The 22,257-nt window shown below is 38.0% G+C and overlaps 4 protein-coding genes across 4 annotated transcripts; 3 read left to right on the top strand and 1 right to left on the bottom strand.

Moving 5' to 3' along the window:
- Window positions 1-29: 29 nt before the first annotated feature.
- On the bottom strand, window positions 30-2,380 carry LOC117906929 (putative S-adenosyl-L-methionine-dependent methyltransferase BCG_0781c). The gene is made up of 2 exons (XM_034820211.1): window positions 1,807-2,380; window positions 30-975 (listed from the first exon to the last, which is right to left on the bottom strand). The coding sequence occupies exons 1-2, from the start codon at window positions 2,246-2,248 to the stop codon at window positions 359-361; spliced, it is 1,059 nt and encodes a 352-aa protein (XP_034676102.1). The 5' UTR covers window positions 2,249-2,380; the 3' UTR covers window positions 30-358.
- A 1,712-nt stretch (window positions 2,381-4,092) lies between these two features.
- LOC117907092 (DUF21 domain-containing protein At1g47330) lies at window positions 4,093-10,022 on the top strand. The gene is made up of 12 exons (XM_034820460.1): window positions 4,093-4,493; window positions 4,784-4,860; window positions 4,980-5,063; window positions 5,172-5,285; window positions 5,444-5,530; window positions 5,746-5,885; window positions 5,970-6,057; window positions 7,020-7,093; window positions 7,221-7,369; window positions 7,851-8,113; window positions 9,057-9,103; window positions 9,441-10,022. The coding sequence occupies exons 1-12, from the start codon at window positions 4,316-4,318 to the stop codon at window positions 9,712-9,714; spliced, it is 1,575 nt and encodes a 524-aa protein (XP_034676351.1). The 5' UTR covers window positions 4,093-4,315; the 3' UTR covers window positions 9,715-10,022.
- Window positions 10,023-10,639: 617 nt separating this feature from the next.
- Window positions 10,640-16,533, top strand: LOC117906420 (probable methyltransferase PMT28). The gene is made up of 8 exons (XM_034819436.1): window positions 10,640-12,285; window positions 12,367-12,516; window positions 12,980-13,250; window positions 13,389-13,481; window positions 14,121-14,295; window positions 14,717-14,959; window positions 15,114-15,308; window positions 16,034-16,533. The coding sequence occupies exons 1-8, from the start codon at window positions 11,437-11,439 to the stop codon at window positions 16,230-16,232; spliced, it is 2,175 nt and encodes a 724-aa protein (XP_034675327.1). The 5' UTR covers window positions 10,640-11,436; the 3' UTR covers window positions 16,233-16,533.
- Window positions 16,534-16,633: 100 nt separating this feature from the next.
- On the top strand, window positions 16,634-21,853 carry LOC117906421 (S-adenosyl-L-methionine-dependent tRNA 4-demethylwyosine synthase). The gene is made up of 8 exons (XM_034819437.1): window positions 16,634-17,769; window positions 18,289-18,404; window positions 18,625-18,800; window positions 20,031-20,221; window positions 20,320-20,406; window positions 20,932-21,089; window positions 21,165-21,375; window positions 21,465-21,853. Exons 1-8 carry the CDS (start codon window positions 16,891-16,893, stop codon window positions 21,609-21,611), a joined length of 1,965 nt encoding a protein of 654 aa, XP_034675328.1. The 5' UTR covers window positions 16,634-16,890; the 3' UTR covers window positions 21,612-21,853.
- The last annotated feature ends 404 nt before the right edge of the window (window positions 21,854-22,257 follow it).

Raw genomic sequence — 22,257 nt, 5'->3', positions numbered from 1 at the left:
CCCAGCTAAACTAGGTCAAGATAGAGGAAAGAAAAAAAGTATAACCATGGAACTTTCTCCTTGTTTACTGTATCATAAATAGAAGTTGGAAGCTGAAACAAAATATACTAGAAAATTTTCCTTGGAAAATCTATGCTACCAAATATCTAGTGCACAACTTAAATATAATCCAGAAGATACTGGGCCTGCTTAGAGAATCATCAAACAGATGAGAGGTCCTGTGATTATGTCATTCGAACTTGTTTTGTATTCCAACAGGCAACACTAACTAGCAAGGATGCCCACAGCTACAGTATAATTGGAAATTGAATAGGTATAGTATCTATGTCTATGAATGGTTGTCCATCAATGGGATAGTTCACCTAGGTGAACCAGAAGCCTGCACCAAATACAGGCGACGGCATGGTGTTCCATCATCTGGGTGAGTTTGAACTGACCTAGGTAAGCTGCGGAGCTTGTTGAACATATTTAATGGATCATGCATGAGGCCAAAATTTGCATCTGGGTCACCAATCTGTGAAAGCTTGACATCAGAAAACCCTAAAGTTGGAAGTAGATGATCTGGCCAATCACTGTAGAAGTGAAAGGTGGAAGTGGAAAGCATGGTCGATGATTTGTTCATAAAATCTGCTAGGAGGACTGTGTGGGTAACACCACAATTATCTGCTATCATCTTCAGCACTTGCATAGCTTGGGAATGGGAAAGGTAGTAGAGGATACCTTCTAGAACCCACACTGTATTCTTCTCTCGCAGAAACCCTGATTTCTGGAGCTTTTCGACCCAGTCATGTTCTCTGATGTCCGCTGCCACTCTGGTCAAGGATTTTGCTGTCATTCTCAGATGCTGGTATTCATTTGTGGGTTCCATTGCTGCTTGTAGGAGAGATGTTTTGATCTGCAATACCTCTGGGAAATCAACCTCAAAAACATCACTTTCTTTGAGGCAGCTTAAACGGTATGCCCTTGCATCCATTCCTACATGTAAAAAAGGAAAAATACTCTTTCAAGTTTTGATTTTGATATTTTAATTGTACTTTAGATTTCATAAACTTTGGAAATAAGAAATAATGAATGCAACTGAATCCTATTGAGCAAAACTAGAGATTTGACTGGAAATGTTTACTATCCCCTCACTTTGGATGATACCATGACCCAAAAGTTGCTTTTGTTCGTTAGATTGAAACCATCTTGGGTTCCTTTCGTGCATATAAATCCCTTTTCATTGTTGAGGTTCTATAATCAGAGGTCTCGTGCTTCAATTCATTTCACTCTCAATGAGCCAGAACAGCATATGGAGTGGTGATCTGCTCATTTTGCCAAAAGGCATGGGTTGTTGGTGACTCGTACAGTTTGCTTTTCCAATTGAAAGAGGGCATAGTAGTTTATATTCTTTGGTGCAGTCGTGTGCTCATGAATGAGGTCATGAAACCAAGGGAAAGGGATATGCCCCTTCAAGTCCTGCCCGGATGGACTATGGTTGATTAATGTAGTCATCCTATTATATACCAATTATTGAATATGACTCTCAGGGCAGGACAAGGCACTTCCGGAAGTCCTCAAATCTGTACTTCCCCATCAACACTAGAAAGAATTGAATGGGCAACTTACCTTATGGCAAAGCATTTAACTAGTCATCCAGTCATCCAAGGGAGAGGTTAATCAGTATAATTTTTGGGCTGCTATACATTGAGAAGACGCAAAATGTATACAAAATATGCAAGCTTTTAGACCTCTTCCTGCTGGTATTAATACAAGATGATAGGCACCAAAATGCCAGAAGAGAATTGGGGTAGAGCAAGCACCAACCTGCACCTAGGAGAACCACCTGCGCTTCACCACCATTGAAGGAACTGAGGGCTGATTCAAGTTTGGAATCAAACCAGAGTGTCCGGACTGCAAGTATCACTCCGGAGATTTCTCGGGCATTGTTGAGTCGGTCTTTATTTATCTTATCATAAAAGCTTTTTAGGTATGTCTCTCCCGCCAGTATCCCTGCCACCGGATCATGGACCACATGCTTCCACATCGCCCTTCCAGCTGCAGTCTGGCATGCTGATTGTTGGAGGGAATCCCACTCTTTTCCTATGGCCGCATGAAGTTCTCTAATAGTGTCAGTAAATAGTAAGTCTGGGAGCTTTAGCTCTGCCCATGCCGAGCCTTCGGGAGGGCCGTTTTCCTTATCTGACATATCTCCGAGTTGCAGAAAATTCCTCAAGATCAGTAGAAGGAAATGGAAGAGATAATGCATGCAATATATAGCGAAAAGGGTGTCTAGGAGAAGGAAGTGATTGTAGGTGGAGATAAGGAAAGAGAGCCACACACAAACCAACGCTCAAGAAAACAACTCTATCGCATCCTGTTTTCTTCGTTGATGAAAAGGAAGGTAATGGGCTGTCCACGACAACCACTTACTCATATACTGGCCCTTTCCCCTGTTCCGACCCTTTTTAGGGTAAATAAATAACAATTTATGGCTCCGACTCGGAAAGCCTTTGATGGAGGTGGGGTGGCTCCCACCTTTCGAAATGACGGAGTCGGAGTACGTTTGCTTGTCAGTTATCATCAAGTACCCTTTTTGTCTTTTGGATACATGAAGGTTATAGGCCGGGATACTTACATCTTTAAATTCAGTACAACTGGATGAAAAGGCTTTTGGATGGACGGGGTGGTGTGGCCTCTCTCTGGTTGAGATCAACTTCAGCTGTGGCCTTTGGGTACTGAATGGTAATGAAGCCAGAGTTTTCAATTGATATAATCCATTTAAAAAAAATTAAAAAATCCACAAACTAGATTGCCTGATATACTAATTTTTAAGCTTTAAAATAGTAGTTACTAATTATGATTTTAAATTTAAATTTAAAATTAGTAATACAATTGTATCCATTTATAAAGAAATTATATCATTCATATACTCACTAAAAGATTTTTATTAAATAGATTATTTTAAATCACATGAAGCAAATAAATAACTGTCTCAAAAATAATGTTTTTGTAGAGATTTTATTATAGAATGGGTTATTCTTTTTAAAACAAATTTTAAGTGTTTTTAAATATTTTTTTATAGAATATTATGATAAATAATTTAAAATTTTAAATAATTTTATAAATTCTTTTTTTGTATTAGTAATTATTTTGGTCCAAACTCCAAAGGTTCTTCTAATTAGAATGGAGCAGGAGTTCTTTTGGCTTTTTTGTACATTATCGAGAAAAACGGTGCGAGAGGCCTGCAAGTGCCTGAAACATGCTTTGCATAGACATTCCTCACATTGATCGTTGGAGGTCCGCTCGTGACGCACGTTGATGGCTGCCATCCAAACGTGGCAAGTCAGAAACCTCACACTGAGATCAACACGTAGGCCACGTGCATTATAAGATCAGAATTCTTCTTCAAAATTTCCAGCCTGTACCCAACAACGTACAAATGCAAATTTATTGAAAAGTGGACTTTTCCACGCCCAGCTATTTACCAAAAAGCATTAAGCATGTGTTCACGGTTCACTCTTCTATACCTCTATGGATAAATATAATAGTATAATTATAAATAATATTAAAATTAATCTCATAAAATGATAATTTATATTGATGAATTTTGTTCATATCATATCAAAATTTATATATACTATTATATAGTTCAATCCAAATAAAAAAATAATTATATTAAAATATAAATTTAAATGTTATTAAATTATTAAATAGATAACATAATTATGTAGATGAAGACGAAATTTGATTTCAATCTATTTATGCTTAACGGTAAAAGAACGTGGTGGGTTCGTGTCATATCAATATTTTGTGATCCCTACAATTGTGTATACGTGATTTTACTAAAACCGAACCCACCCCATCATGCACATAGCTCAACCCCGACAATTGTGTATACGTGATTTTACTGAACACCGAACCCACCCAATCATGCACACAGCTAGGTTTATTGTTTAACGGAGGACAGATTTTTGGGGGGAGGTGGGGCCTTCGCGGTAGAAAGCGAAGCCTACTCGGCAGAAACAGAGATGGAGATGTTGCGTTTATTAATAATTTAATACGCTTTACTCGACTCCACCCGCCGTCACAGCTGCTTGGCCCACACACTTGACGCGCTACTCCATTTTTAGTGATGCAACTGGAACAGCTTCCCACCGCACTATGGTCTATGGATGATCTGTGAGGTGGCCCTCTAAGCACTGGATTCGCGTGGGGTTGGGTATGAGCGAATACACGCTAGACAAACTCAGTGAAGATGTTGGAAGAGCAGAGGCGAATATGGCTCCGATCAAATCCAGGAAATTGAAGTGAGAAGAGACAGAAAGAGAGAAAGATGGCAGCAGACGTGGCATGCTGTGGAACCAAGTTCTTCATATATGTGTTGATAATCGTGGGATTGGTGGGGTTTGCGGGTCTCATGGCTGGACTCACTCTGGGACTCATGTCTCTGGGTCTCGTCGACCTCGAAGTCCTCATCAAGTCGGGCCGCCCTCAGGATCGCATCCACGCCGGTAAACACACGTCTCTCTCCCTCTTACTCTGAATTGAATATGTACTTTTGATTTCTGGGTCTGACTCGGAGGTTTGATGCCACCGATAATATTGTGGGAAAGTGGGAAATAGTAGACAATAGGACCTAATGTCATCTACTTGGTGGAATTTGAAATTTTTATTGCCTATCTTCAACAAATTGATTTTCAATCATGAGCTGAAGATGTCAATCTGCCGCTGCATAACCGAGGAATGACATGTTGGGGTTGTCTGTTTGTTGTAGTAATTGAATTGTTATGGGTTTTGGCAGCAAAAATATTTCCGGTGGTAAAGAATCAGCATCTTCTGCTTTGTACACTTCTTATCGGCAATTCTTTAGCTATGGAGGTTTGTCAACATTCAGCTCGGTTGGCTTGATTCTATCTTTCTGGTGCATCGAACAGAACTTATGGTTGTTTACCCTTGATTTTTTCATTTCATTTTATTTTTATTTTTCTCAATTGTAGTCTCTTCCCATCTTCTTGGACAAGCTGGTACCTCCATGGGCTGCAATTCTGATATCAGTCACTCTCATTCTCATGTTTGGCGAGGTGAATTGTCTACAAATTGATCCCAAAAATTAAAAAGCTGGCATAGTTTGGTTTAGATGGTATATGGCTTCTTATGCTTCTGAATTGTAATTTCTTGTTGGATTACAGATATTGCCACAAGCTCTCTGTACCAGATATGGCATGACTGTAGGAGCAACAATGGCACCCTTTGTCCGGGTCCTTCTTTTGTTATTCTACCCCATTGCTTATCCAATTAGCAAGGTAAATTGCGAGCTGTGTTTTCTGCAAGTGGCAGGGTTTATATGTGACTGAAGTTAGCTTTGGCACCAGGGCTCCGATGGGGGTAGTTGGGAAGCATATGTTTTTACTTGTTTTAGTCTGAGTTTTTAGACGTTTTCACTCTTTTATGCTGTATGCAGGTTCTCGATTGGATGTTGGGCAAGGGACATGCTGCCCTTTTAAGAAGAGCAGAGCTTAAAACATTTGTGGATTTTCATGGCAATGAGGTATCTTATTCAATTTAGAGCCCTAGATGTTAAGTTTGTGCATTTAGTTTTCATTTTATTTTTGTCTTCTTCACATTTGAAGCTACCTCCTGCTTGCAATTTTCTACATGCGGCTTATGTCAGGGAAATTCTGCCCTTATCTATGTAACCTTTTTCTCTTGTCCTTAAGATTAATTTGGGAGCATATACATCATTTCTAGTTTTTGGTTGAATAGGCTGGGAAAGGAGGGGACCTAACACATGATGAGACTACTATTATTGCTGGGGCACTCGAGTTAACTGAAAAGACTGCCAAAGATGCCATGACTCCCATATCGAAGGCATTTTCCCTTGATCTGGATGGAACTCTTACTTTGTGGGTTTATAAATTCTTGATCAATTTATCAATTAGCATTATGTTTCCATGTCATTCTTATGTGTTTATATTGTTCTCTCTCAGGGAGACTTTGAATGCAATAATGACAATTGGGCATAGTAGAGTTCCAGTTTATGCTGGAAAACCAACAAATATAATTGGACTTATCCTGGTAATTTCTTTTTCTATTGGCACATGAGGTTGTGGTTTTTGGATTGTTGATAGCAAGGACTGAGGATGTATTTTTCCTCTATTATGATAGCATACGATGTTTCATGTCTTGATTTCTCCTGTTTGTTTTCAATTCGGTCTGTAGAAGTCATCTATTGAAGGTTTTTGTGGATGGCCACTTTCCTGAAAAGTTTTCAGGAACTATTTTAGCAGGAAAGACTTTCATGTTTGTGTGTTATCTTACATTCTATATTTCTTGTCAGTTGATTTTCTTACAGGAGAACCCCTTTTTAGGCTTTATTGGATGATTTTTTCTTTTGGGTAATTTAAACTGAACTAGTGTTTCTTCTGGGATGTGCAAATTAATACTGTTATGTGACTCTTATTTATATGCATGATAAGCCATGATTGTGGTTTTAAAGCTCGAAATCTTAGGTTGGTCATTCTGTTTAGTCTATGAATTAAAAGGTAATTATTGTACTATGAATCTTAATCATTCCTATGTCATGTTTAGGATGTTGAAATTTTTTCTACATGTGTTCCCAAGCCTGGATTGAGTAGGAAGATTGTCCTAGGTTGGTAGAGAGACTAGTATACCCGTGGATTCCTGGAAATAACATTGATGATATATAGGGTCCTTGATCAAGTGAAACTACACAACAGAACTTGTCTGCCCAAGTTCAATGTGGATTAGGTTCTTCTGAGGTGGTTTGAATTTCATACATTAATTTCTCTATACCATTGCAAAGTTTAGATTGATTTAACATACTTGATCTTGTCCATGCCTACCAAATCCCAATTAAAAACATATTCAACAGACCCAACCTTCTCTCTGAAATGAAGATTTAATCTTTGTTAACACCTTGTGCTTTTTATCATTTAAACAGAATAATGTAGAATATATTTTTTTCTCGTCTTCATGGTTTCTACCTGAACTCATTTCTTTGGTTTTCAACATTGCAGGTTAAAAATCTTTTAATGGTTGATCCAGACAATGCTGTTCCTCTAAGAAAAATGGTCATAAGAAAAATACCTAGGTGGGATATTGCCTAAATTCTTTTATTGTTCTTATTAGATGAGGATGAACATGGTAGCCTATGATCTATTCTTTGCTGCTAGGCATGAGCTCATTTATTCTTGTTTAACTTTCTGTTCATTCTTCAGGGTTTCTGAAAACATGCCTCTTTATGATATTCTAAATGAATTTCAGAAGGGCCACAGTCACATTGCTGTTGTATTTAAGGATATGAATGAGACAAAAGAGGTACAAAATAAAACAAAAGACGGTGCACTTCAGGTGTCTATGAAAAGAGGTGAGGATGTATCAAGCAACAATATAAGTATAGTAACTTTTCCTCTGTATAACATCAGCTTTCTCAGAGTTTAGGTTGGCTTGAATTGTACCGTGCAATTTGTAATTTAATAAGTAAACCTCAATATTAGTACTTAATTAGAAGAATTTACTATATAATTCAACATTCCGAATTTATCCCATATGATTCTAGAATCCATGAATCATTGAAAATATTTCCTCATATTCTTGGCTTTTTCTTCATGATCAGACAACCTGATTTCTCTTATTATTTTTTTCCCAATTAATTTATGGTATAATCAAATCCTGAGTTTGATCCTATTATCCTAGTGACTTCATATTTACTCCCATCTTTTAATCTTTGGATTTACTTTTTGATTCACATTTTTGGTATTCATGGTTTCTTTGTTAATTTGGGCTCTTTTGGCTTACTTGATCTGCTCTCCTTCGAAATATGTCACTGATTTAATTGCAATTTTCAGAGCATGATGAGGTGGGAGCTACTGCAGTGACTCATAATCTAGGAGTTAAACAGGAATTGCATGATGCTGGCACAGCTGTAGCCAAGAATGATGCAGATCTACAGCAAAAGAAAAATCCTGCTGTTCCTGTCTTTAAGAAGCGACATAGGGGTTGTTCATTTTGCATTTTGGATGTTGAGAATGCTCCCCTTCCTGAGTTCCCACCGAATGAAGTTGCTGTTGGTGTAATTACTATGGAAGATGTCATTGAAGAACTTCTTCAGGTACACCAGAAAAATGAGAACTTTGCTTCCCAGACACAAATAAGAAAGGAAAACATGGAGCTTCTTTGGTATCTAGAATGGGACTTGCTTTCTGGTTTTGGAAATATTAAAAAAAAAAAATGTTGGTGTTTTGAGAAGTACCAAGCGATAATTTTTTTAGCATGTTAGTTGTTTTCATACTGAAAATGAGAGCATTTATATTTCTTGTTTCTTTCATTGTAGCAAACAGGCTCTGGTTTTTCTTTCACACCTTCCCAGATACATATCATTACTATATTATTATCATACTGATACATGTCTATTATCCCCTTTGCTATGATGATGGCTATGGTAACCCAATTCTTCAAAGTCAATTTACTTTAAGGGTGCATGAATAACGGAATCTCTCTCTCTGGTGGTTCGTTGATGTGTACAGTCTCTCTCTCTCTCTCTGCATGCATTGACTGAACTCTTCAAAATTGATTTACTTCAAGGGTACATGAAAAATGACAAAACAAAAAATATTGGCCTGTTCAAAAGATGTGGATGGCATTATGACGGGGGTATCAGTTGGTGTTGCCTTCTTGACAGGATCGGTAGCTTGTGTTGGCTTGTTTTGTTTAGAGTTGTCTCTGTCTCCCTCCCTCCATTCACCCTGCTTAGTGAAACACAGAATCGGGAGTTTCAAAGTGTACATGTACTTAGGAGATAATTTTCCTTGTACTTCTAAACCTTGTAATCTTTTCATATCTTTATTATTATTATTTTTCCATTTTTGGTTTTTATTATGCTTGATGTGATGGTTATAGGGGTTGAAATTGGCCAAGACTGGAATTTTCCCTTTTTCCAGTTGGACCTTTTATTTGTTTTAAAAACTTTGCATAAGATAAAACCTGCTATTTCCTTCTATCGTTTTTTAACTGTAATTGCTGATCCCAGTTCTCAACTGTCCATTTTTTGTCAGGAAGAGATATTGGATGAAACTGATGAATATGTAAATATCCACAACAGGTAAAGTCCCAGTACCTTGTTACCTCTTTGATTCAGTTATATTTTTTTGAAGCTTGTGACTAGATTGTTTTACAAATTTGCAGTCTCTGCCACTCTTTTGGGAACTCTTATTTTAGCTTTTGTGATTGAAAGGATAAACTAGGTTGGTTAGTGGTGATCCTGTTCTTTCAAATGCCTAATCACTGCATGGTACATCATGGCAGTGTGAGATTCACAGATTTTCATGAAAATGAAGGCGGAGACCAGGCCACCTATGGCTTGCTGTGAATGGAATGAGGAAAGAACTCAGTCCATGAACTTGGAAATGAATATGGCTGAATATATTTTGTATATGCAGGATAAAGGTCAACATGCATGCATCATCTCAGGAAAAGGATCCCAACTCAAACCCACCACAGCCTTCTACCAAGGTGTCATCCATTGCTGGCATGCTTACCCCTACACTGCCAGCGTCAACAGGCCTCAACCCTGCTCAAAATTCTCCCACTTCTCCATGCCTGGAAGCTCCAGGTCCCACACCAACCCTCTCAATCTCTTCCAGTACTTCAAAATCAGGCTCGTCCATTACAACACATAAACTATCTGGAGAGGATCTGTTAAGAGACTGTTAACGTGTTGTTTTCTTTGTTCCTTGTCTGATTATCAAGCTTAAAAGAAGTGAATACTGCATAAGATAGCTAGAAGGCCGGGCTTGGTCACTTTAGGAAGACTAGGGAGGAAGTTGTATGCCTAACAAGAAAACTAGATGGACTGCTCTAAATATTGTTTTGTGATAGTTAGCAGAATGAACCCCATGCATTGAGGTCTATGTTGAGGTTGATGTGTATTAATGTATGTTTTATTGTTGATCGACTTGTACTAATATTTATGTTCTCTGGCCTGTTGGAGAAGAAGTAGAAATTACTGGCCTGTTTGTTAAGTTCTCTGAAACAGCTGTTTTTTATTACAAAAAATGAATATGAAAACATTTTTGAAGACTCTTCTAGAAATTTGTTTTTTGAGAATAATTTTCAAAAAATGTATAGGACAAAAGAAAATATGGATGAAATTCGATCACAATGAATATTTGCTCCTGGAAGCAAAAAGATACAAGATAAGAAAGTTGAACAATCCTGGAATGGACTTTGGTCCCATTAGGATGAACTTTTTTGAGTATTCAACAACTGCTTTTTAAGCTCATTAAAAACTCTGATTTAATATAAATCACGAAAAATGTTGTTTCTTGTAAAAGTTCTATCTCGACGTACGCAAAAGATTGGTCTTGGCTTATGCATGAAGTTTTTTTTATATTTAATAAATTATTTATAATATCAATAATGTTTTTTAAAAGTTATTATTTTGGCATCGGCTTTTAAGGAGACTTAAAACACCTTGTCAACTTTTTTAAAATCAGAAACGAATAGTAAAGGAAAATTAAGTGGCTTTAATCACTCGTAAAGGAATACAAATAAGAGCTTATTTTCTTATACATAAAAGTATCTATCCCGCGAAGTTAGGGAGTTCTTCCCTCTCAATGTAAAAAACATTCTTAATTACATCAACCCACGCTCACGCATGACTGATTGATCCTTTTTCCTGCCAAAACTATTTTTCCGGTGAAGCAAACGGGCGAAGTGGAAGAAAATCTGACGACCGATACAAATTCTGTTTATTTCTTACATATGTGGAGCTGATTGCGTATTGGGTGGAGCAGCACATGTCATGCTCGACCTCTTTCAAATCGCACTCATCACATTGCTCCTTGAATAACCCCTCCTCTGTCTCCAATTTCGTCTCACTCTTGAGTCAAAAGTAACGAAAGAAAAGCCATGCCATAGAATGCGTTATCTACAGTAGCTAAACTGTGTTAATCTTTTTCGTTTTCCGTTGTAAAATTCTATTGTTATCTCAACAAACAAGGCTGCTGAATCCATTTCTTTCTTATTTTGCCATTTATTTTGTAATTTTTTTTTTCTCAAAAAAAGTTGAATTAGGTAGATGATAGCTATACAATACTATACCAGTTCCAAAAACTAAGTGCTCGACTGAAGCTCTAGTTTTGTGAGTTTACCAATCTGGGCACCTGAAATTTCCTTAATATCGAAGGGAATCTTGATGGGTTTTTCTTTACTTAGCTGCAAATGATTGTTTATTCTCGATTCAGTGGAAAATTTGTATAGATCTTATCGTCTGATTGACGGTAGTCAACTATTTCATTTTTTTTTTTTATAATTCAATTTTTGTAGTCAATTGGTGGGTTCTTTTTTGGGTTTCCCATCTTTTCCTATGTAATGGTGTTCTCTTCTCTACTTGATTTAATCCTGTCTTAAAGAGACCACTGGAGTCTTTGGGAGATGGCTCTGGCTCGGTTTGGTCGCCAAGCGAAACGCCCATATGGGGTGTGCGTGAAGATGACGGCGGTGGCGGTCTTGGGAATGTGTTTTATATTCGTTTGGTCTATGTTCTCGGCTTCTCCTTCTGCCGTGACCTCTCAAAGGAGTAGCTTCGGCGACGTCAATGAGCCCGTCCCCGGTAGCACAGGGGTGGGCAGTTCACGGACTGGGTTGAAGAAGAACGAACCTGAAAAAACTGAATTGAGTGGAGGAAGCAACAAGGTGAAATTTGAATCTGATTTGGAAGAGAAAGATGAGAAAAAGCTTGATGGGTCTGTGACTTTGGCAGCCAATGGGAACAACTCTACAAATATTGATAAAAAGGAAGAAGCCAATGAGGGAAAAGAGGGGATAGATAAAGAGAATCATGGATCAGAGGGATCTGAGAATAAGGAGTCCGAGAAAGAAAATGAAGAAGGAGAAGTGGGAGGAGATGATAAAGAAGAAGCAGTAGATCGTGAGGGTGAAGCTAATGAGGATGTGGACGCAGATGGTGATTGGGCTGTTACAGTGGAGGAGGAACCTGTGGGGAAGGTGGAAGAGGAGAGTGGTGGGTCGAAGAGTACAGGGAAGAAGAAAAAGAGAAATGGTCCATTGTTTGATTTAAAGGCACAATATACCTGGAAATTATGTAGCACAAGAAGCAAGCACAATTACATTCCTTGTATTGACAATGAAAGTGGCACTGGAAGACTGCAGAGCTATCGGCATAGAGAGAGAAGTTGCCCAAGAACGCCTCCAATGTGTCTCATTCCTCTTCCAGCTAAGGGGTATTCTTCTCCAGTACCTTGGCCAGAGAGCAAATTGAAGGTATGTGAGGAGTTGAGATTGTCTCTTCTTGGAAGTTCAGTATCTGATGAAGCATTTGTCAAATCTTTTTATATTTTGCAGGTACTGTATAAAAATGTGGCCCATCCCAAGCTTGCTGCATTTATTAAAACACATAGTTGGGTGGTGGAGTCTGGAGAATATCTTATGTTTCCCCAGAACCAGTCTGAATTCAAGGGTGGAGTTTTTCACTACCTTGAATCTCTTGAGGAGGTGATTTATTTTTCCTTTTTTATTTTTGTGTTGTCTCAGTTGAGTCATAATTGTTCTGTTTCTCTAAAAAACCTGATTCTTAAATGGAAAACAACGAAATTCAATAAAACAATAACAGCATTTTGAAAAGAAAACTTGCATGTCCATATGAAACATGATGTAATCATATTCCTATGATCCATGTAAAGGATGATAGTTTCATGTTGTCTCATTTGAATTCAAGAAAGCTGTCATGTTTGCCGTAGAAAATTTAGAAATAGCTTGCTTTTCTTTGATTTATTTGCTATTTATGGAGGACATAGTGGTTGAGCATGCTGGTTGGTTTCCGACTTTCTGCAAGTCATCTGAATTGTATTAACATGATTCTGGAAGTGTCTGCAAAATGCAACTTAGATTTTAATGATTTTTGTAGATGTTATTATCCTTGGCATGTTTTATAATTAAAATTTTGGTGGGTTGATAGATGGTACCAGACATTGAATGGGGAAAAAATATTCGTGTTGTACTGGATATTGGCTGTACAGATGTGAGCTTTGGGGCATTTCTTCTTGATAAGGAGGTATTAACACTATCACTAGGTTTGAAGGATGATCTAGTGGACCTAGCACAGGTTGCTCTTGAACGTGGTTTTCCTGCAGTAGTTAGCCCTTTTGGAACTCGAAGACTTCCTTTTCCCAGTGGTGTTTTTGATGCCATTCACTGTGGTGGATGCAACATAGCTTGGCATTCTAATGGTTTGTTTGCCCTTTCCTTATTTTTCTTTCGTTTCTTCTCACCTTTTTCCTTTCACCATTTCTTCTTCCATTTACATTCTTTGATTGCAATTAACCTGCAATATTTTAATGTTATAGTTTTCTTTTCCAATATTTCAGGGGGTAAACTTCTTTTGGAGATGAATAGGATTTTGAGGCCTGGTGGATATTTTATTTTATCAAGTAAACATGACAACATTGAAGATGAAGAAGGTGTGACCTCAATTCCTTCGTTAATAACTTCACTTGGTGACACATGAATAGTAGGTTTCTTTCCCTTTGGGAAGCATTATATCTATTTGATCAAAACATTTAGTTTATCCCAAGGCTATTTGCATATGATACTACTGATAATCTCTGCCTAAGCAACATTGTGTCTCCTGAAGATTTCTGTAATTCTGTTCATGTTATTCTTACAATATGGTGCAGTTGAGAAAATTAATTGGATTGATGCTTTTTATTTTTAATTTATTTTTTCCGATTGAAGGAACTAAGATATTATTCCACTTCCAAAGCCAGTGCACATGGTTGACCACCTAAACCTCTGTCTGAATGTGAAGATTTGGCACCCTGGTTCTGTGCCAGGTGCAAAGGAGGGCTGTTCCATGCACTTTGTACTAACAATCTAGCAAAGTAGTTCCTAGGAGCAGAGGTTGTTCACTTTGTTTGGCTTAAAATTGCTATGTGTGAAATGAGATGGGCAAACATCTTCTAAGCTGATATATTAGCCCCCAATGATGTTAATTGCTATATGTGCACATGTATCAAAATTGCTGTGGCATCTATGCAAGAAAATCTTGCTTAAGGAACCGTTTTTTATGATGATATTTACTTCTTTTTTTCTCTCACCAGAAATGACCTCATTGACAGCTTCAATCTGTTGGAATGTCCTGGCTCATAAAACTGATGAAATCAGTGAAGTAGGTGTTAAAATATATCAGAAGCCAGAATCAAATGATATATATGAGTTGAGAAGGAAGAAAAATCCTCCGATATGCAAGGAAGATGAGAAACCAGATGCAGCCTGGTAAGCTGGGGTGATCTTACTTTACCAAATTTATCCCTTTGTCTTTGGTATGACACTCTGATTGACAATATTGTTCATGGCTTGAAGTATTCTGTCTTCATTATTATTGTATGAACACTTTTTTCCACACGCACACCCACACACAAAAATAAATAAATAAATAAAGGAAGGAAAAACATCCTAATTTGGAAAGCAACAGATATTCCCCAGCATTACACTTTTTGTGTTGGACTGGAACTGAACAAGCAAGCATCTAGCTACCATGGTCTAGGTGACTAATGTAGCATTAGACTTTGGGTTCATTCATTATTGAAGTTCAAATCAATATAAGCTTACGACATAATTATGCATGGTGTGGGAGGGGAACTTATATTTCTATTCTGAATTTATATCCATTTCCTTGGTGATTTATTGGTAACAGGTATGTCCCAATGAAGACTTGCTTGCATACCATCCCAGCAGCTATTGAAGAACGTGGGACAGAGTGGCCTGAGGAATGGCCAAAGAGGCTTGATACTTTTCCTGACTGGCTGGAGAATAGAGATAAGTTGATTGCAGACACTGAGCACTGGAAAGCTATTGTCAGCAAGTCCTACCTCACAGGAATGGGAATTGACTGGTCAAATGTGCATAATATACTGGACATGAAATCCATCTATGGAGGGTACGTAAGCAAAATCTTAGAATAAAAGTTTATTTTTCGATGAAATTATACTGTTTTGCCCTTCTTTCTTACTAGCTTCTCTGTGTGGTGGAGCAGTAACTTATAAACTTGTATTCTACTATCAAAAGAGTGCTTATTCATTTCTGCTATACAGATTTGCTGCAGCTCTTTCTGATCAGAAGGTCTGGGTGATGAATGTTGTCCCAGTCCATGCACCAGATACTCTTCCAATCATTTATGAACGTGGGCTTGTTGGAATCTACCATGATTGGTGCGAGTCCTTTGGTACATATCCCAGATCATATGATCTTCTGCATGCAGATCATATGTTCTCACGGCTTAAAAACAGGTAAACTAAACCCAATCCTGTTACAGGGTCTACTTGTTATTTTTGTTCCTTGAGATTGTTCCATCCTGTAAGTGCTCCTCACTCATCTCAGACAAAGGTTTGGTTTATTTTAACTTAGTTGTCTGCTCAAGCCAATGCATGCAGACCATTTAGTCATCTTTGATGTTCAGTTGGCACAAACATTGCTCCAATGGATAATATCTGGTATATAAATTGGAGCATTTTTTGGGGTTTCAACTATTAAGTAGAATTGTTTAATTATCTCCTTGGGTTATAGTTCGGGTTATTTTGGGTAGCATGTCTTGGCCTGAAAAGCCACAGCTCAAATGGAATTGATGAGAGTGATGGGGAGACAAAGAAAGAGATATCTAGTATCAGGAATTTTAGATGTTGAGAGCGCATGTTGTACCTGGACAAGGCTCGGTCTGTTCCCCATACCCAACTACCATATATTTCTTAAATAATAAGTCACTGGGTTTCCTCTAGTAATCCATATAATACCATTGCGATTATTTTTCTCTGGCTGAGCATGCCTTGGAAAAAAGCTTAAAAACCATATTCTTATTAGTGTAGTCCATTTTTATCCTAGCTAGTCATTGGCAGAACGTCTTCAAGCATATCTGTGTTGTAACACACCTAACATTCTAGGAGAAAAATGAAGCCTATAAATATGGACTTTCTTCCCTCATGATTGTCCATGACTTATAAAAATTTGTTTTTTGCAGGTGTAAGCAGCCAGTAGCAATCGTGGTTGAGATGGATCGAATATTACGGCCTGGAGGTTGGGCAATTATAAGAGATAAGGTGGAGATACTTGATCCCCTGGAAGGAATTTTGAGAAGTATGCACTGGGAAATCCGAATGACTTTCGCACAGGATAAGGAGGGTATCATGTGTGCCCAAAAAACCTTGTGGCGACCATAAAATATTTGTAGATGCAGACAGTGTTGTTATATAAGGATAATGAGTAATGACCCCCTACTTTCACGAGGTCATGCTGTTGCTTTCACTTACTAAACCAGAGGCCCTTGCAGGAGATTCAAGAACACTGATTTTTGTGAGGAAGTATATGACCATGTATTCTTGATTGTTAACATTTAACACGAATGCTTGTCAAATTTTGAGTCTAAACATTCCCTTTTAAAGGTTGTGTGAATGTTTCCATCTTCTTGTTATGATGATAATATGGTTTATAGCAATTCTGCTTTGTAAATGGTATTCAATATCTGAGTTTTTTTATTTTTTTTTATTTTTTATATTTTAGTTTATTAAGAATGAAACACCACAGCTTGCCCTGTACGGATGGGGCCTGAAGGTTTTACTTGCTCTTAGATGGTGGGTGTATCATGTTTATATAGACTAGATCTATTATCTCTGTCAGAGCAAGAAGGCTTGAAAATTGAGGGCCAGGGCAGAGAGTTTAGTTGAAATCCTGACGCCCATGTTGGGGATTGGACTGGAGGGTTGTGCCCAATAAGTAAGCCCATTACATTTATATATAGAGAGAGGGATCATACTCCCCAGTAGGAGCCACCTTTTGCAGTGGCGTGGTGGTGGTAGAGACTAGTTGAAGGTGGGCAATATGCGTCTCTTTGAAGCCTACAATTCTCACTCAGCTCGACTCACTCTCTTGGCCCTCCTCTCCGCTTCCACCCTTTACTGCTTCTACAAATCTCTTCGTCTCAAAAGGCATGCACTCCTCTTCCCAACCACTAACCCTAATTCTTCCTCCAGAGGCAAGCTCTTCTTTGTTTCCCAAACAGGTACCTCCGAAATCCTAGCCCGTCGTCTCCTCCGTCTTCTTACCTCTTGTGATCTCTCTTTCGACCTTGTTCATCCCAAAGACTACGAGCCCGAAGACCTTTCCAAAGAAACTCTCGTTTTGATCGTAGCGTCCACGTGGGAAGATGGAAACCCCCCTCCCGATGCTGGATTCTTTTCCAATTGGCTTGCCGAGAGCGCAGACGATTTTAGGGTTGGATCTATGTTGCTCTCTCGTTGTAAATTCGCGGTGTTTGGGGTCGGAAGCCGATCGTATGGTGCGGCATTCAATGCTGTTGCGAGGGGTTTCTCGAAGCGGATGCGGAAGCTTGGGGGTTTGCAGGTTTTGCCTGTTGAGGAAGGTGATGTTGATGCGGGTGATTTGGATGAGGTTTTTGATGTTTGGAGTAGGAAGTTGATTAGTGTTTTGAAGGGTGGTTCTGTGGAAAATGGGGTTTTTGATGGTTCTATGGCTGTCGTGGAGAGTGATGCTGAGACAATTGATGGGTCAGAAGAGGATTATGACGACGACGATGATGCGGATAGAGAGAATGGAGCCGAGGGGAGTATTGTTGATCTTGAGGATATTGCGGGTAAAGGTCCTTCAAGGAAAACAAAGACAATGACAACTTCTAGTGGGACAATTAATGGGGAAAAAGAAATGGTGACTCCAGTGATCAGAGCGAGCCTAGAAAAGCAGGTATTCTTGTTTAGTCTCCCTTCTCTTGTTGCTGAAATTGGCAAATGGGCCAGGGACTTGGAATGAAATCATTGCATTTCTTACAGTCTCTAGCATTTTTTTTTGAGAGGTATTTCTATTGACTATATAGTGATTACTGAGCATTATTTCATCAACTTGTGTGTAAAAATTCTATACAAAATATGACGAAATGATTTCATTAATTTGTTTTTGAATTAGAGCTCCATGATGGTATAGGTGTTAAGGTCGTATTGTCCATGAATTGGAATCTAAATTTACTAAGCTTTTTGTTACTCTTTTTCTGTGGGAAGATGTTGCTAAGTAGCTTGTTGCCTTAGGGAGTGTACGCAGATAGAAATTCATTCAACATTTTTGTAGGCTTGCATTGGATTTACATGTTTTGTATTCTTGAAATTTTTACGCTTAATCTCACCTATCAAAGAAATTTTTACATTTAATCTCAGTTTCTTGTTTTAACTGGCAAACAACTTTTTTTTTTTTTTTTTTTTTTTTTTGCAGGGATACAAAATTATTGGTTCTCATAGCGGTGTCAAAATTTGTAGATGGACAAAGTCACAACTTAGAGGCCGTGGTGGCTGCTACAAGCACTCATTTTATGGCATAGAGAGTCACAGGTAATGGTTTGCTGCTTCATTATGTTTTAATTGAGTCTTGGGCCCTTGGCCACTAAACTTTGTTTTTATTAGTTAAGTTGGATTTTAGATTGAAATGCGTAACCAAAAAAGGATTCTGACAGTCATCTTTTAGTTAACTCCGCGTTTCCCTCTTGTTAAAAGATTTTTATGTCATTTACATTGAGCAAAAATCTAAATGGCTGAACTTCAAAATAAACAGGTGCATGGAAGCAACCCCAAGTTTGGCATGTGCCAACAAATGTGTTTTCTGTTGGAGGCACCACACTAATCCTGTAGGAAAGAGCTGGCGCTGGAAGATGGATGATCCTTTGGAGATTGTGAATTCTGCCATTGACCTCCATACGAAGATGATAAGGCAAATGAAAGGTGTTCCTGGTAGGTTTTTGTTTTTTATATAATCTGAATGATCTTTTATGCCTTATTGTGAATCTGTCATAAAACTGAAAACAAGAATGAGTTTGGCTCTTGTCCAGATTATTATCCAATAGCTTTCCAGTTTGTGCTATTTTTTGCCATGTTAATGCATGTTTAGTGGAGAAGACCGACCATCAGATGGGTCCCACTTGTTACATCACATCACTAAATCAACATCCTATCAAAAAAAAAAACATAACATCACTAAATCAACATAGTTTTTCCCCATGTTTTAACTGTAAGAATGTTGCTACCTAAATGGTGGGCCACTGTGGCTAATAACATAGTTACTTGGCTATGACTGTCACCTGATTGCCTATGTTTTAACTGTGAATAATTTTTAAGATCACATGCAGATCTGTATAACCAGTAAAAAATTCTAAACCTGCTTCCACTTCAGTCTCCCTCTCTGCACACAGAACTGAATTTAATTTAATTTAATTTTCTCATAAAAGAAGGTCTCAGGCAACACTAAATGTCATTAACCACCTTACTGAGTTGAATGCCAAAATGGCATCTTTGGGGGGGAATACTTCGAACCCAGCCTTTGCTTGACACAAGTTTTCAATCTAAGCTTTTTGATGCTGTTTAGGCAAGACATTGGACCATTTTTATTTTTGTTGTTATTTTTTTCTGCAAAATATGGTAGCCACATTTTGGAAAAGCAGTTTCAGTATTAGAAAAAGAAAACATTATAGCCATATTTTCCAAAATCCAGATTTTATGTTTTGCTAAAAAAATAAAAAGAAAAAGAAAAATGGTGCCAATTTGGTGCCCTAGCACCCAACCTACTTAATCATCCAATTGTTTTCCTCCAAGTATGCCATTTTGGCATTCAAGTCCACTTTACTTCATCTAGGGATTTATTTATTTTGAAACTATTCTTTCCACAGCTTCAGGCTATCAATAATGGGATCAGTTATCTGCTTATTAGGTCAAGTTCAGTAAACTTCTAATAGAGAATTTGATGATATGACTGGTACCCAAACTGCCAACTTAAGTGGTTAAGCTTACAAACAAAATGTACCAAGGATGCTGATGCTATTATTTTTCATTATTCTGGGTTGAGAAGTTACAAGGATTACTAGTTGCATTGTAATTTGTGCATTCTTTTATTGTTTGCTGTGTTGAGTGGTTGATTTTCAATGTAGCCAAATCAGTTGGGTTGACCAGAAAATATATTTCTTCTAGGTGTTAAAGCGGAACGATTATCAGAAGGTCTTTCACCGAGGCATTGTGCTTTATCACTTGTTGGTGAACCTATCATGTATCCAGAAATTAACTCACTCATAGAAGAACTGCACCGGAGGCGGATTTCTACCTTTCTGGTGACAAATGCACAGTTTCCTGAAAAGATTAAAGAGTTGAAACCTGTTACTCAGGTTTGCAGTCTTCAATTTCATCCTTATTGGAAAAAAATCTTGGATACATAATAATGTTTTTAACTGCTAACCCATCTGACTTAATTTGATATCTACAGTTATATGTTAGTGTAGATGCGGCAACAAAGGACAGCTTGAAGGCAATTGATAGGCCACTCTTTGGGGACTTTTGGGAGCGATTTGTTGTAAGTAAATTTTCTTCCTCAAACAAGAGCTGTGTGTTGATAGGCCACACTTTGGTGACTAAAGAAGGGTTGTGCATACGTGTGAGTTGTGTGTTGATGGGCCACACCTTGGGGACTAAACAAGAGTACATGTGAGTTATGTGTTGATATTTCACACTTCGGGGACCAAACAAGAGTTGTGTGTGTATGATTAGCCTATTTCTAAAGGTCACTGATTCTTATTCCATATCAAACTGCTTCAAGTGGAGGATTCCATCCTTTGATTGTTTTCTTGTGTTATATCTGAAACTTTTAATTAGGTATTTTCACTGTCAAATTAAAGTAGCATTTGTCTAACATGGTTATTAGTGAAGTTGAAATTTCAACATGTCCTTTAGGCCCTAATGTCTCTCATACTTATTTCTATGCACCCAGATGCATAAATTTCCTAGCAGTAGTATGTTGTATGTTCATTGGGTGCTTATGCATGAAGGATGGTGTCTTGAAAACTGGTATGCTGATTGGTTACTTACGAATGTTTGCCAGGATTCCTTGAAAGCTCTCAGGGAAAAACAACAACGAACTGTTTATCGCTTGACCTTGGTTAAAGGCTGGAATACTGAAGAAATAGATGCTTATTTTAATCTTTTTTCCATTGGGAAGCCCGACTTTGTTGAAATCAAAGGAGTTACATATTGTGGATCGTAAGTTTATCTTGTTATGTCAGTTTTGCTATATGCAATGATCTATTTGCATAATCACAAGAATCCTTTTCACAGGTCTGCTACATCAAAGTTGACGATGGAGAATGTGCCCTGGCATGCTGATGTGAAAGCCTTTTCAGAGGCCTTAGCTCTGAAGAGCAAAGGGGAGTATGAGGTTGCTTGTGAGCACGTCCACTCGTGCTGTGTTCTCTTGGCAAAATCCGATAAGTTTAAGGTCAACAACCAATGGTTCACATGGATAGACTATGAAAAGTTCCATGATCTGGTTGGTATCAACACCATTTCAATCTTAAGAGACAGCCTTTGGATTACCATTTCTGTTTTCTAATTTTTGTGCACTAATTGAAAATGCAGGTAGCTTCTGGAAGACCTTTTAATAGCAAGGATTACATGGCTGCCACACCATCCTGGGCTGTCTACGGAGCAGAGGAAGGTGGGTTTGATCCAGGTCAGTCTCGTTATAGGAAGGAGCGGCATCATAGACCAAAAACCACTGATTAACCGGGTGAGAAATTTAAATTTATCGAATAGTTGGAATGGCTTGTTTAGGTTTTATGGTATTTTAGTTACTCATGGATCAAAAACAATTTTGCATTACATGGCTATAGATGAGGCTGCAAATCGTGGCATACGGGATAGTTCTTTCACATGTATTTTATTTCTTTTTCATAAATAAAAAACATTTGAGTTTATACTGGTTTATGTTTAAAGGGTTATAAATGTATTATTGTTTATTGTCTTTATCTTTGAAGATCCGGTCACCTTGTGGCTTAATCTGGTCTGACCCCAATATGAATGAAGTCAATTAAGTTTTATCTACTGAGCATTTGATTGTCCTAGTCAAATAATTTTTTTTTTTTTTTAATCTTTAATAATGCCTTTGCGCCAGCCTTGTGGATTCACCTCTGTAGCTAAGCTAGGCTAAGCCAACAGTCATATGGTGAGTGAGTCGTTATCAGTCTTGAGATGGAAAACTAATTAAAATTGATGGATATTTGTCTTATCACCTTAAAGAAAGAAGAAAAAGCTATATATATATGATGGGGGTTGTTAGTGGGTGGAGGAGCATTGTGCCGCTGAGCGCGGGCCAGTGGCAGACTATGCCTAATCCATATTAAAGGGCCTACTGAGCCCAGTCACACAAAGT

This window comes from Vitis riparia, chromosome 18 (genome assembly GCF_004353265.1).
Source record: "Vitis riparia cultivar Riparia Gloire de Montpellier isolate 1030 chromosome 18, EGFV_Vit.rip_1.0, whole genome shotgun sequence".
Lineage (NCBI taxonomy): Eukaryota > Viridiplantae > Streptophyta > Magnoliopsida > Vitales > Vitaceae > Vitis > Vitis riparia.
This window is presented reverse-complemented; position numbering and strand designations above follow the sequence as displayed.

What these genes read in the sequence shown, in the direction of transcription:
- LOC117906929 (XM_034820211.1), bottom strand. Translation starts at nt 2,248, where the DNA reads ATGCATTATCTCTTCCATTTCCTTCTACTGATCTTGAGGAATTTTCTG. An exon ending in GGTGGTTCTCCTAGGTGCAG is followed by an intron (nt 976 to 1,806) that starts GTTGGTGCTTGC and finishes TTTTACATGTAG; the next exon opens with GAATGGATGCAAGGGCATAC.
- LOC117907092 (XM_034820460.1), top strand. Translation starts at nt 4,316, where the DNA reads ATGGCAGCAGACGTGGCATGCTGTGGAACCAAGTTCTTCATATATGTG. An exon ending in TCAGGTGTCTATGAAAAGAG is followed by an intron (nt 7,370 to 7,850) that starts GTGAGGATGTAT and finishes TGCAATTTTCAG; the next exon opens with AGCATGATGAGGTGGGAGCT. An exon ending in TCATTGAAGAACTTCTTCAG is followed by an intron (nt 8,114 to 9,056) that starts GTACACCAGAAA and finishes ATTTTTTGTCAG; the next exon opens with GAAGAGATATTGGATGAAAC.
- LOC117906420 (XM_034819436.1), top strand. Translation starts at nt 11,437, where the DNA reads ATGGCTCTGGCTCGGTTTGGTCGCCAAGCGAAACGCCCATATGGGGTG. An exon ending in GAGAAACCAGATGCAGCCTG is followed by an intron (nt 14,296 to 14,716) that starts GTAAGCTGGGGT and finishes TATTGGTAACAG; the next exon opens with GTATGTCCCAATGAAGACTT. An exon ending in TTCTCACGGCTTAAAAACAG is followed by an intron (nt 15,309 to 16,033) that starts GTAAACTAAACC and finishes TGTTTTTTGCAG; the next exon opens with GTGTAAGCAGCCAGTAGCAA.
- LOC117906421 (XM_034819437.1), top strand. Translation starts at nt 16,891, where the DNA reads ATGCGTCTCTTTGAAGCCTACAATTCTCACTCAGCTCGACTCACTCTC. An exon ending in GAGCGAGCCTAGAAAAGCAG is followed by an intron (nt 17,770 to 18,288) that starts GTATTCTTGTTT and finishes TTTTTTTTGCAG; the next exon opens with GGATACAAAATTATTGGTTC. An exon ending in TATGGCATAGAGAGTCACAG is followed by an intron (nt 18,405 to 18,624) that starts GTAATGGTTTGC and finishes CAAAATAAACAG; the next exon opens with GTGCATGGAAGCAACCCCAA.